This window comes from Cinclus cinclus, chromosome 6 (genome assembly GCF_963662255.1).
Source record: "Cinclus cinclus chromosome 6, bCinCin1.1, whole genome shotgun sequence".
Taxonomy (NCBI): domain Eukaryota; kingdom Metazoa; phylum Chordata; class Aves; order Passeriformes; family Cinclidae; genus Cinclus; species Cinclus cinclus.
In genome coordinates this window covers 30,343,782-30,357,586 of record NC_085051.1, presented here as the reverse complement: position 1 = coordinate 30,357,586, position 13,805 = coordinate 30,343,782, and the positions used below count along the sequence as shown (strand labels likewise).

At 35.5% G+C, this 13,805-nt stretch overlaps 1 protein-coding gene across 7 annotated transcripts in view; it reads left to right on the top strand.

Annotated features, from left to right (window-relative positions):
* Window positions 1-13,805, top strand: part of GPHN (gephyrin) — a 273,967-nt gene that overhangs the window by 164,438 nt on the left and 95,724 nt on the right. For all 7 annotated transcript variants that reach the window (XM_062495959.1, XM_062495956.1, XM_062495957.1 and 4 more), the window contains 3 exons: window positions 3,290-3,384; window positions 5,503-5,569; window positions 9,616-9,888. In XM_062495959.1, coding sequence (XP_062351943.1) covers window positions 3,290-3,384; window positions 5,503-5,569; window positions 9,616-9,888 — 435 coding nt within the window. The remainder of the gene's footprint in view (window positions 1-3,289; window positions 3,385-5,502; window positions 5,570-9,615; window positions 9,889-13,805) is intronic.

Below are 13,805 nucleotides of genomic sequence, written 5' to 3'. Positions count from 1 at the left end.
CACTTCAGCTTCCTTCTTCCCACATTCCCTTCTCCTATCTAAACTACAAACCTGGCCTTTCTTTGCAATCTCCAAGATGGACTTACTGCATTTCTTTTTCCTGAACACTGGTTTTTACTTTCAAGTACTTTTGTTTCTGTGGAAGCCCTTTCTTCCACCTCCCTCTTATATACACCTTCTTTGCACTACCAGCTTATCTGTCAGAAAGTGGGGACACTTTTTTGGTGTCATTTTAGTGTTTTGTGCAGTTTTGTTCCAGTATTTTCCACCAACCTGAGTAAGTCAGCCTCGGGTCTGAGAATCAGTGTAAAGCTTCAGTCCTGATTAAGGCATCATTGTGACAGCTCTGAACGAAATACCATCATTTGTTCCTGCGTCTGCCCTACAGTGTCATCCTTGCTGTTGTAAGAGAGCCAAGGGCAACAGCCTTGATTTGTGATTCATTCTGTGCCAACACTATGGCCCCCTGCAGCAGACCACAGCTGGCTGGTGGTGAGACTACCAACAAAAAAATGGCTCATGAAACAAGGTTGAACAGTCTTAACTCAGCCTTGCTAGAGTACCGGTAAAATGTGAAGGTGCTGAGTCACTAATTCCTTAATAGTTTCCATGGAGGCAGGTGTTGGTACCCAACAGTTAACTCCTGAACTAGACAGAGATGAAAATCTAAATTTGACATCTCTCTTCCACTCTTCCTTCAAACAAAAAACAGTGAAAGAAGTATGAGAAAACCTGGTCACAGCACTTTGGTACATTGTTAGGTGAAACAAAGATTACAGATTGCAGCATTGCTGATTTCATACATATATGTATAGCTAATGTAGAGTGTGCTTTCCAGTGTGATGGTGATTTCAGTTCCAGCTCAGGGCACACATTAAGTCGTGTTATTTGAGGACATCCTAAAAGTGGACTTTACAGTGGCTAATTTCAAGAGCAGTTCTCACTGTAACAATGGTTGACTTAGCAGCAGCTTTTTTTGGTTACATCCATCCAGTCGGATGCAAACATGAAAACAGGAAATGTTTCCGTTTGTAGAGGTCCATCTGCAGTAATAAATATAAGCATGTATATTTTGAAACAACTATTTTTAGAAGCTTGTGTTGAGGATCATACTGCTGCTTGGACTTTATGCCCTTTCAGATCTTGTTGCTTAGTCTATACATTTTTAATAATCACATTGCCTGCTAGCAGTGACATTTTGTGAAGGTCATTTTTCTTGCGAAGTTGGAGCATGGACTTGAATTTCATTGAAGGACTCCCTGAGCTGCAGGATCGTTGTTTATGGACAGTCTTGTATCTTGTACTACCTTTGAAGACTGCTTAGAATTTTAACTTACAATATCTTCAAAGTGTCACTGTGCTCAAGGGCAGAAAATAAGTCTCAAAATGCACTTTATATTTAAAAACAGTTTTGACTAGCTTTGAAGCATGGTATTAACTGAAACAAAAAGACTTGCTATGTAGGCACACACAGAGAATTCCATGTTTCACTAACCTTTTTGTGGTCAGCAAAGTGTGTCTTCACCATTGCAATGCCTTTATCTTCTATATTATAAAAATTGTCAGGTCTATGGATGTCTTAAGAATTTTTAATGTGATTGATGATTTCCTACCTCAGCAGGTATCTTAAGGTAATCTCTCTCCATGGAGGAGTTTTATTTTTGTCTACATCATTCCAAGCTCACTTCTTATTTTCTCTGTGTAGAACACAGTCACTGGGTTGTATTTATATGGCTTTTCTGTTTCTGCATAGAGGATGACAGGTCCAAAAAACCAACATGCTATGCTTGAAATACAGGAGACTGTCGTGTCAGCTACTAAATTAAAATTGCCTTGGATTATTTATAAACCAAACTTCCAGCTTCCCGTAACTGAGCATGTAACAAATTTGCTTATTAATAAGTACTCAAAGGTTTACATGGTAGCAGTGTCTGATGTCTTCTAATACTGATATTAATTTCTAATTAATATTCTGATATTCCTTTTAAAATGTCAAAAACTAGTGACCATGTTGGAGAATATGGCCATTTGAATATCTGTATTCTTGATGGATTTTTTTTTCTGTTTTATTTGTTGCTTCATGTAAGCATCCTTACATGTAAATGTCCTTCTTTTACAGACACTGTTGGGTTAATTCTGTCATTTGCCTTCTCTAGGATTTAGTTTTCTATTTGTAAACTAAAAGCTTACAGAAGTACATGTTTTATAATTGGATCTTTCCAATAAAATAATTCGCCTGGTTTTTTTTCTATATGAAACTGTGAAGAAAATTCAGCTTTTTCAGGGTGTCCTTATATTTAGGATGTTATTTTCTATTTCTGTTTTGATCGTTGCACCATCAAAGCATTGTAGTTTGGCTGCTATGCCATGGATCTCACAGTTTTATGACCATTGCTGCCAATTTAGTTGTGCTGAATAAGTTGGAATCTTGTTTCAAAGCATGAAGCAATGTGATCCACTAAATAGCAGCTACTGTGGGGGAAATGAAGAGAGGATAGGGCTGTAACCTTTCTTTAAGTTGTGTCCTACGTTAGATGTTGGGAGACTGGACAGATTGTGCATTTAAGAAAATTTGTGTTACGACAAAAGGACAGAAGGTTGTGCATGATTTTCCATCTGAGTCCCTGCTTGGGAAAAGGACTTAAAAGACAAGAATTTTCAGACTCTGCTTCTAGACTTCTCAATGCCCACTGCGTATGGACTGCTTATGAATAAAAGCCACCAGCCTGTTTGGAACTGCTGTTTTGCTGACATGATCAAAAGGGAAGGCCTCAGCCTCTGGCCATTATCATTACCATTTTACTGTTTTCCTGCCTGCCTGCTACATGGGCTTCCCTTTGCAAATTTTTTTTTTCTATCTTCTGCACAGACTGATTCATCCTTCTCATGCCTGGGAAAATCTCAACAGGAAAATGCACAAGATTGTTGAGGAAGAGAAGGCAGTTACATTGGGTCTTTTCTTATTCTCAAACAGTTTTTCCTTTCCGTTCGAGGCAGTTATTTCTGTGCTGTTGGTTAACGCTTTTTGTATTTATAGGGTCCTGACTTTTATAACTTTCTATAGAAGTCTTCACAGTGCTGCTAACAGTCCTTCATCCCAACTGCTTATCTTTCCCTATTTTACACAGCTAAGAGAAAATTCTATAGCGTATTTCAGTTGAGAATTTAGCAACAACATTTCTTGGCAGAAAAAAATGAGGAGTTATTCCTACACGATTTTTAGCGGGTTTCATTCTTTTCTTATTCTTACACTTGTTCACTCAGCTTGCTATTTAATCTTTGATTGCAGGCCACTAAAGAAGTAATAGAGCGAGAAGCCCCGGGGATGGCCCTGGCAATGCTGATGGGATCACTTAATGTTACACCTCTGGGCATGCTCTCTAGGTAAGACTACTTGCTTCAAAATACGAGGTGAACTCTTTCCACAGAATTACTTAGTGTTACCCAATGGCTGTGCACAAATCATTTAAGACTGTCATTGTTATCAAGACTAGAAGCCTTAACTTCAGAGAAGGGGCCGAATTCAAATAATGGTAATTGCATTGTCTCATTAAATTCACTTTGTTGTCTCTATTAGAGACTGTATCCTCCTGTATTTTCTGTACCAAGTTATTTGTAATATTGATGCACTCTTAAATAGCTGTCTTTTCATTTTAGAACTGTGGTGTTTTGGTGGTGAGTGAAGAATTTTTCTGTATGTTGTTCATCAGGTATTAAAATGCTTTGTTTGGCAAAAAAATCCCTTTGATAAAGACAAATGTTTTGTACTCTCCTACATCTGGAGGAATGTAATTAATTTATCTCTCAAAGTAGCTGGAATGCATGTGCAATCTGTGGTATTCTTGAAAGCACACACAATACTTTTGCCAGCCACGCAGTTCTTAAGCATTTTTACTTACTTTTGAATGCTCTCTTGGCATGAATTTTTGGCAGTTCCATTTCTCTCTTGAGCCATTAGGTCTGGTTATTGGCAGCTGAAATTTGAGTTTCATGCTGCTGGTTTACTCCTTTTTTTATTATTGGTTGGTTGGATATTTAGTTTATAATGCTCAAAAATATTTAAAGCAGAGTAGAAGAGCCAAGAAGACGACTACTAAGAGAGCTGTCTGCCAAACACAATTCCACCTCGTTTTTATTCCTCTGTGGACAGTTCTTATTTCCTTATTTCTTGTTTTAAATCTGCCATAAACTCTAACCTGTGTATAGGATTTGCTGGATTAAGTTTGTACTCTGTAAACTTGACTACTGAAACAGGACTAAATGAACACATTTCTTTAATTCAGGTTCATCTTTGTGCTGCAGTAGAGATTGCTCAGCTACCTGGAATTCTTTCTAAACTGAGGGTACATAGTGTGAAAGAAGGCAATATGAGAAAAGAGAGGTCAGGAGTCAGGCAATACTCAAACTGCCATTTGAAAACAGCACTTCAGACTGGCTTGAGTTTGATATTAAAAGTTCATTTAGTGGCACAGAGATGATCTCTGTTATTTACTTGTGAGCATTGTGACAGCTGTCATGGAAATACTTGTTACCTGGCTAAAAAATGCCATGAGACCAATAAATGACATTAATCACTGAGAATTATTTGTATGAGAAGAAATCCAGGGGAGTTGGCTTCCCAAGAAGCCATGTCCTCTGGCTCAAAATTGTAACCTCCTTATGTTCATGGTTTAGTTTTGTCCTTTTACATTTTTCTTATCCTATATCCCACCCCTGGGTTTTTCACCGTGGCTTTTGTAAACAGTGGAAGCACTCTTTACAAACTCAGGACAAAATTCTGGAATTTAGTTTCTTTTTCTTTTTTACATTTACCTAAAATGTTGAATAGTCAAACTCTACACAATAGAAAGCATTAAACACTTGAGTGTTCAGTCTTACATCGACACCAAAGGAATTTCTAAAAGACAAAAAAACCCAAAAAACTTCCATCTTTGATAATTAGTCTTGCCTTTTCTTGAAGGAGAGGGGAAAACTATTATGAAGAATTACATGTGAATTGCTTAAGTACAGTTTTCACTTGAGAGTTGCTTCCTTCTCTGCTTTTCTTATGTTAATCTTTAAACAAAAAGGACATATTTGAATTAATGCAAGAGCACAACTTAGTATTTTTACGTGGCCAGGGACATCATGTTTGACACAGTCATTTACACTGCAAAGTGTATTGCAAAGTCATTTGTATGACCAAATAGGGTCTACATCAAATAATGTATTGGATTCAAATAAACAGTAACATTAAGGTAGCTACACAGATTTCTCAATAAAGTTGGAAATCTAGCCAGTGTTTATACTATCAAATTAATGTTAGACCCTGTCAATCTTGTTCTATGCTTTTTCAGTTCAGCTTCTCCAAAGTTCTTTTATGAAAACATAGTCAGCGAATGTATTGGAAATTAGGTTTACAAAATCTGATAAATCATATAATTTATCTTAAATGCTTTCCTTTTTTTTGATAGTGGAGATAGTTGCATGCAAGAATTTCAGTCTGTGTTTCTTTCATTTCAGGCCTGTGTGTGGAATCAGAGGGAAAACTCTCATAATTAATCTTCCAGGTAGCAAGAAAGGGTCACAGGTAAGAAATGTTCTTACTGATCTGCTAGGAAGGAGCTATGATGAACACTTCTCCTTGTTTTGAGTGGTAGAAAGTCCCCACTATAACAAATTTTACAAAAGTGAATGGAAATACGTTCATGTAAAGTTACCACACCATCACTCTTAGCCAAGGACCATACAACTCCAATCTGATTGAAGGTGCAGTGTGACCAGGACATTACACGTAGTGCAAAAGAGCACACACTCAAGCAGGTACTGCTGATGAAGTATGTAATGATCTCTTACACTTTCCCTTTCTTGTCTAATTAGCTGTACCTTATCTCTGGGTTGTCTCCAGCTTCCAAGAAATCATTCTTTTTCACACAGAAGTAAGAAGAATGCTATATGGTAGAACTTGCTGGAGCATTTGCAGTTTTGATCAGCAAGAGGAAAGAAAAGGAATATAATTTTAAGAGTTTGAGAATGTTTTTTAATCTTCTCTGTATGGGTATATCTGAGTTTCCACCCTTTATACAATTTTTCTTCCTGCTTTTGCTATGTTTGGACAGAGAAGTTAGAATTTTTGTCTTAATTCATGCTTTCTGTCTGATTCTATAGCTGAGAGGAGCAGAATTAAACTCCAGCAGGGATTTGTATGTGTGTTAGTAAACCTTGATCTTTCAAGTTTAATTTCTTTTCTAATTTCTTTGTAGTTGGCTGATAGAAAAACAATATTCTCCACAGAAATACTGCTAAGCTGAATAGCGATCTGTACAACCTGATACAAAACTGCTGAGGAAGGTCCCCCATCAGTCACAAGAATCTATTTCTTCAGGGCTCAGACTACATCTGGCCTTGTTAATAAAAGTCTTTACCTCTGGCCTCTATGAAATGCATAGCTGATACACATCTCCTGAACCTGTAGTACCCAGGCACAGAGCAGACAGTGTTTAATGCGTGTAGCAGCACAGCCCTGAAGTCGCTGTTTCTTAGACTTCTGTCTGGAGATACAACATTTACGTGGGCTGTCACCTGGAAGTTGAAGAGGAAATGTTTTGAATACTATGATCTTAAGCAGCCCCATAGGTTTTCAGATACACTTGTCGACATGTTTCAGTTCAAGGACTCAGTGTGAGCCCTTCTATGATTCTATCATTCCTAACAGCGTTTCTGGAAATTTAGTGAGACTCTAATTTAAAGGAAATGTAAAAGCCTCCAAAACACACAAGAGGCATTGGAGGATGGTGAGGTGGGAGTATATCTTCTTGAAATTCTTCCAGTTATACATGGGAAATCATATATATGTACATGTGTTTAACATAGCAGTGGCCCCCCATTTTAAAGAAGTGATGCACCAGTAAGAAGGTTATTTCACAAGTAAATAGTTCTTTTGCTGAATTAGGAGAGAGGTGAAATAGCCTACAATCTCTAATGGCTTTTATTGTGTTTAGGAGCACTCCTAACCCACAGAAGCAATTGTCATTTTCCGCCCTGAGGCAATCAGACTTGGAAGATAGGTAAATTGCAGAAAGTGAATGAGGAAAGGAAATGAAAAAGTATTAATAAGTGTTTTAACCATAGATTGATATAGGGTGAGTAATAAAAAAGGTAATACTGCTGGAAAAGAAAAACATCAAATGATTGCATCATACAAGCAAGCTTCTCATAAACTGATTTTTATTTGTTCCTGTCATTATGATACTCTGTCCTGTCTTGATTTCTTTTAGTATGAGACATCTGTAAAGTCTCAGATTTCAGCAAAGACTTTTAAGATGAAGAGTGGAGAAAATTGGTCCATAAAAAGATGAATATCAAGAACCAAAAAGACTAGATTGTCACCAGGAATTTCCCTCATTTTTCTCTTTTGCCACTTGCTAATTTCCTTTCCATTGTGGGAATATGATCATATGAGAAACTTATATAAACCTATGAAATTGCAGCAGTATGCATATTTCTTTAATAAGATATTAACAGAAAATGACAGCAGTGTAAGTGCTACATCTCAAAAATGGACTGCATGCCAAACGTTTTCACCAGAGAACATTTGTGTGGCATGTACCATTGAATCCAGATCTGCAGAAATCATCCAATTTTGTGTTGGCTTTTTTTTTATTTTGAGTCTTGCAAAAGATGGTTGATGTTATGAAAGAGGGCAAAGTGTGAAACGACCAGATGTTTATTAAGTCTTTGACATTTTATAATTATAGTAACAACTGCTTAAAACAATGAGTTTCGTAAGTAAGATGAGCTTTTGGAGGATTTACAGGGAATCTGTGCATTAACACTCAAGCCAGCAAGGCTTTATTTGAGTGCTTGGAGGGAGGAATGTCAAATATTAGTGTACTTTTTCACAGTTATTGGTCGGTTCAGAGATTATTGTTCTTGTTTCTCACTTACTTGAGATCGACTTCTTTGCTAAAGTAATGATGATTTTATGCTTCATCATTTTAAACCATTTAAGAAGTAATACTGTGAAGGCACAAAAACTGTAATTTGAAGTTACATTATAAATCATAATCTTTATTATCTTTACAAATATTTTTAATATATATTCATTATATACAGCATTTGTACTCATCCGTTTACTCTAGTTCTTCTCAGTACCAGCTTGAATGTTTAAAGACTTTATAAATCTATGAGGTAGTCAGACTTATCACTCATTACTCTTAAAGAGGCAGCTGAAAGATGTGTTCTTATTTGGAAGCTTTGAGGAAATACAATGTTTGTGAGTCATGTTTTACTTACAAAATGGGGTATATAAATATCTGTAATTTCTGATGGATTCTTTGCTTTTTATTTCATGTAGTTATGTTTATTTATTGAAAATATTTATTTCATTATCTATTTATGAACTTACTATTTATTTTTTGGATACTCTAAAATATCAGAATACATTTTTTAAAATCTTCCTATGCCAGAAACTAAACTGAAGGGCAACAAAATAGTAGTGCCAGGTTTGTCTGTCAGCCTGTGTGTTCCTGACTGCCCTGCCATGGCAATTATTTCTTGTGATTCTGCCATCATTTTTCAATGTATAAATGTTTATATGCAGTCTCCTCAAAGGACATAAGAAAAGTTTTTCTTGCGGTGCCTGAGAGAAGAATGAGAGACAATAGTCACAAATCGAATGAGGTAGCTTCCAGGTGAAAAAGAAAAGCAATGGAAAACCAAATAAAAATGAAAAAAACCCCGAACACCTTGAGGGTAATTAAGTATTGAAACATGTTGTCAACAAAGGTTATGGAGTATCTGTTCTTAGATTTTTGAGACTTTACTGAATAAGCCTTAAGAAGCCTGAGTTTCATACTGACCCTGATCTGAGCAGGCAGTTGCAGCACATTACATCCTGAGGTTCCACCTTGATTTGATGAAGCACCAGTATTTTAGTAGCATAGGTAGTTATATATATGGTAGCTATGTGTATGCCCATTATGGACCAAGATGTCTGCAGTTTTGCTTTCTTCAGCCACAAAGAATAAACTTTCTAATTGTTTGTAAGATTATAGAACAAGGCGAGGTTTGAAAACTAGCTTGTTTCTAAAATTTATTTTTTTTTAGTTACATGGCATTATAATGACATCAGTGTAGTTTGTCATTCTTCCAATATACAAGTCCATGAATAAAAAATTATGTCATTATATAAAACTATAGTTATAAAAACCCTTATGAATTGTTCTCTAATTGTGAGGGAGCATAATAGGAAAGATTTGAAGCTAATGTCCCTGCAGGGATATAGTTAATGTTTTTCTTCTGCATATTTCTAGCATTTTGCCAATTGCTGTGAACTATTTTCTGTATTACATATTCACAGAAATGTAACTCTTATTTTTAGTACTAGCTTCATTACAATAGCCCTGTTGTGCAATTTACTGTATTTGCATGAAAAAAGGCAAAAATTTATACAGTAGTCACCAGATCTGTTTCTGAGTTCATTTATCTTTTAAGAGCAGTTGCATAGGACATGGTGGGTTTTATTTATGATCAGCTGAGAAGATGCATCTAAGTCCCAAATACATTTAAAGACTAAACTCATATTTGCATGTGCAGGTAACTGTTCATAGTGGTTTCTCTTCTCGTTCTGCATAGGAATGCTTTCAGTTTATACTGCCAGCCCTACCTCATGCCATTGATCTTTTGCGAGATGCCATTGTAAAAGTAAAGGAGGTGCACGATGAGCTTGAAGATCTACCTTCACCACCACCTCCTCTTTCTCCTCCTCCAACCACCAGCCCTCACAAACAGACAGAAGATAAAGGAGTACAGTGTGAGGAAGAGGAGGAAGAGAAGAAGGATAGCGGAGTTGCCTCAACAGAGGACAGTTCTTCTTCACATATAACAGCAGCAGCCATTGCAGCTAAGGTGAGTCTGGCTTCTTTCTTTAAGAGACCCTTTAGTTTCTGTCTCAGGAACTTTCCACCAATATTCATTTGCATGTTAAGACTATACATTGATGTCTTTGTGTCAAACAGATGTATTTCAGGTACATTTTGTAGAAGTAGAGCTTTATAAAATTACACAAATTCTGTTTTGATAGGTGATTTCAAATTCCAGGGGGAGAAATACATTTATTATCTTGATGTTAACATATATTTTAGGATACCGTTCTGATGTGACAGACTGGTTTTACTGGCATTTTTTAATTCAGAGTATTCACACACCTGAACGTGCAGAGTCCAGTAGGTGGCATGTTAAGGAATCGCAACAAAATTTTGCAACCCTTAATATCTAATATGAAATGAAAATTTTAGTTTCTGAAGACAATGATAAAAATATGGTAGGTAACAATTTAAGTAATAAACTATCCAGATTACTGTATTCCAACGTGCATGTCTGCAGAAGAGATGTGAAATTCTGCCAACAAACTAAATATCATAATGTCTTTATGGCCTTGCTTTAACTTGTAATCATAGATCAGCATTACTCAAACTAAAATAATAAATTGAGACTCCAGAAGAAAATAATGAGGTAACACTTATAAATAATTTCCATTCAAATTTTAAGTATTTTCCCTAGAATTATTGTACTAATTGAAGCAATATGTAAATATTTACCTCAGTTTTATGTGTTCAGTTTTCAAATGGAAAGATAATGTATCCCTTTGTGTTTGGAAACAGGTTTTTCCAAACTGCTTTGTTCTGTATCTGCTCCACAAGTTGTGCTTTTAATTCCTATTATGAGAATTGGAAATCTAAGTAACTCAGAATTATATTAAACAATTTCTAAACCAAAGCAGCAACATTCTAACTCCAGAAATGTGAATTCAGGTCTGAGACATCTTGACATTTCTAAGACAGCTGCAGCTGGAGATCATCTCCCAGTATACAGAAAATCCTGATTACATATGTCTTTGCAGGGATGAATTAAGGTAATTATCATTTGCAAGTATCAGTTTTTGTTAATAAAAATTTTAAATTGTTTAATTTATTTTCATGCAGGCAAAGATAAATAATATGTGCCATTTTTAAAGGCAGGAAATACCTGAGATCTCAACTGGCTGTGTTCATATGAGCTTGGCATTTCAGTGTCACAGTTGTTTTCACCTCATTCATTTTCTGGTCATTTGCTTGTACAGTTTCATGTTTTCCTGTCCCTGTATTCATAGCTGTTATGTGTTGTGCATTAGAAGCATCCATCCTATACCAGTCCAGCTGTTATCATGGCTAAAGGTCAACAGCCCATCCTTGGTCTCATCAGTTATTGCCATCATGCAACAGGCAGTGCAGGAGATCTGGTAAGAGACATTTGCAAGAGGCTTTTGCACTAACACTAACTAAAAATGCTCTGCCTGCCTCCTGCTCTGTGTCTGAACAGACAATGTTATTTATTTATTTTCTTCTAACAAAGAAGTTATCAGTGCTACCTTTGAGAGCACACGTTACAGAAAATACCTGTTTCAGATAAAGGGCTAAACGAGGTAAAGGTCATGTGTGTTGTCACTTTGAATCATTTAGCTGCTGAGATAATATTTGCTACAAAGCCTGTGTTTCTGATAAGTCATTGGCTTCATGATCTAATATATTCAATGATTGAATATAATTAAAATAATCTCCTAAAATTACTGCTTTAGAGCTATGAAATTGTAACTTTTTCCTCTTTGTCTTGTTTTGTTGCTTTTCTCTCAGTAGTTTTTTTGTCAACACGATACAGCATTTGCACTGTATGTTCATAGTTTGCTGTCATCACTTGCAGTTTCTGCCCTGCCTCATTTTTGTTTTCTGTGTAGAAGTAAAATTTCTCAAAAACAGAAGACTTCCAGAGTCTGGAAGCAGTGGACTTATAAATTACTGGGTTTTGGTGAATAGTAGGAAACTATTTCAATGAATGGTAAAAAAGGACCTGTTCCCTTAGGCAAATAGTAATTTAAACCATCAATCAAATAACCTAACACCTCTGTATTTAAAACATGATTCTGTGTCTCTTGAAAGTCTGGAAAGTTAGGAAATGTGAAGACTTTAAAATTCACACACATGATGATGAAGATATATAGTACATATACATAGATACATATACCTGTTTATTGCAGGTTTTTTTGTTTTGTTTTGGTTTGGTTTTTTTTGAGTTGAGGTTGCTAAACTAGAATTTGCACCATATTCTTCAGTATCAACAGAACAGTTAATCTAGCCTCTATGAAGAATACTGTTCAACTGTTATACATGTTTCTGTGTTCTTTTGCAGATTACTCTTGAGCTATTGTTTTATGCATTCTGTAATCCAAATCAGATCTTCAGACTCAGGGCAGAAAGTGGTTAGTTTTTTGGCAGGTTATTGGGTTTTTTAAGCTGTCCTTTCTGTATATTTTTAAGACTTTTTTTTCTTGTGTAACAGTCATAGTAGCTGCCACCTACAGTTTGTTTTCTTACCTCACCATCACTGTCAATCTTTGTTTCAGTTCTGGCCAAAAGAGAAGAAGGAATACACATCTTTTCCTTTTTCCTCTTCTTCTCTGTGCTCTTGTCAAAGTTCTCTAATATGAAAACACAAATGTTTAAACATAAATAAAAGTATGTCAGAGAAAGACCAGGTCAGATAAAAATTGTAGAACCGATGACTGATGGATATGGTGAATATCTTTCTCTGTCACTTCTTTCATTTCTCATTTATTTCTGTCTTTGTCAGTATGTTACAACAGGTTTTCCACCCCAGCTAGTGCAAACAAGAAACTATTTTCACTAAGAATTCTATTGTTCCCCTTTTAAACTTTTGAGATCTCTACTCTGTGTTCACTTTATTTGAAACTGAAAAATTAATAATAAATACTAGGGAGACAAATCATAAATCCTCAGTGTGACTTAGTGAAAATTAAAAGAATAATCTATCCAAAATGCAGTAATATTCCTGCCCTTTTTTACTTCAGGTTTCTGTGTACCAGGACTCACAAATTTCTCATGGGTTTATTAACCTCTTTAACAGAGTTAAGAAGTTGCCTTGATTAGAGACTTATATTAAATTTTTATGTAATTAAATTTAATTAAAATTAATTAATTTAAATTTATTTTTTAATATTAAAATTCAAAATTTCTCTAAATGTAGATGAGAAAAATTAGAAATTCCCCATTTTATTTTTATGTGTTTCTGTTAATGGAATGGATATACTAGTCCCTTCACAAAATTCAGCAGGTTGTAGTGGTTCAAAGAGAGTATTAGTGCTACTTTTAGCAATATAGCACATTCCACTTTCCTATCAGAAAAAGAGCAAAATTTGTAACTGTGAACTAACTTTAAGCTCTTAGTGAGAAATATTTCTCTAGAATCTAGATAGGTTTATATATGAATTATTTTCTGGTAATTGCATTTTATGTAAAGGTAGTGATTTGGAAATAATTCTCATTGAAATTAGGTGCCTGTGATCATCTTTTCCCTTTATCTTCAGCTTCCTTTTCGGATTAATATAATGGCTGAAATTTTACTCAAGTTTTAATTTTCTCATGGGCAAAAATTAGTACTACACATGAAGTTCAGGGGAAATTGGGATTGTCTCAGTAACTTTATTGCAGAGAGAGATTTTTGTTACAAAAAAGTGATACCAGATAAAATTGTAGAAGCAATAATTGATCAGTATGGTGGGAAATTAAAGAAAAAATGTTTCCTGCCTGAAGGATATGAGACAGTATGAAGTATCTGGTTACTCTAGAGTACCCAGAGTAAACCTAGGGAGAACTGAATCATGGTATCATTTGCAAAAGCAGTATTGTTATTCATGTTGTGGGGTCTAGGAGTACATAAAAGGGGTAAAGGACCTGTACACAATCATATCAAGATGCACACAGCTTTTTATC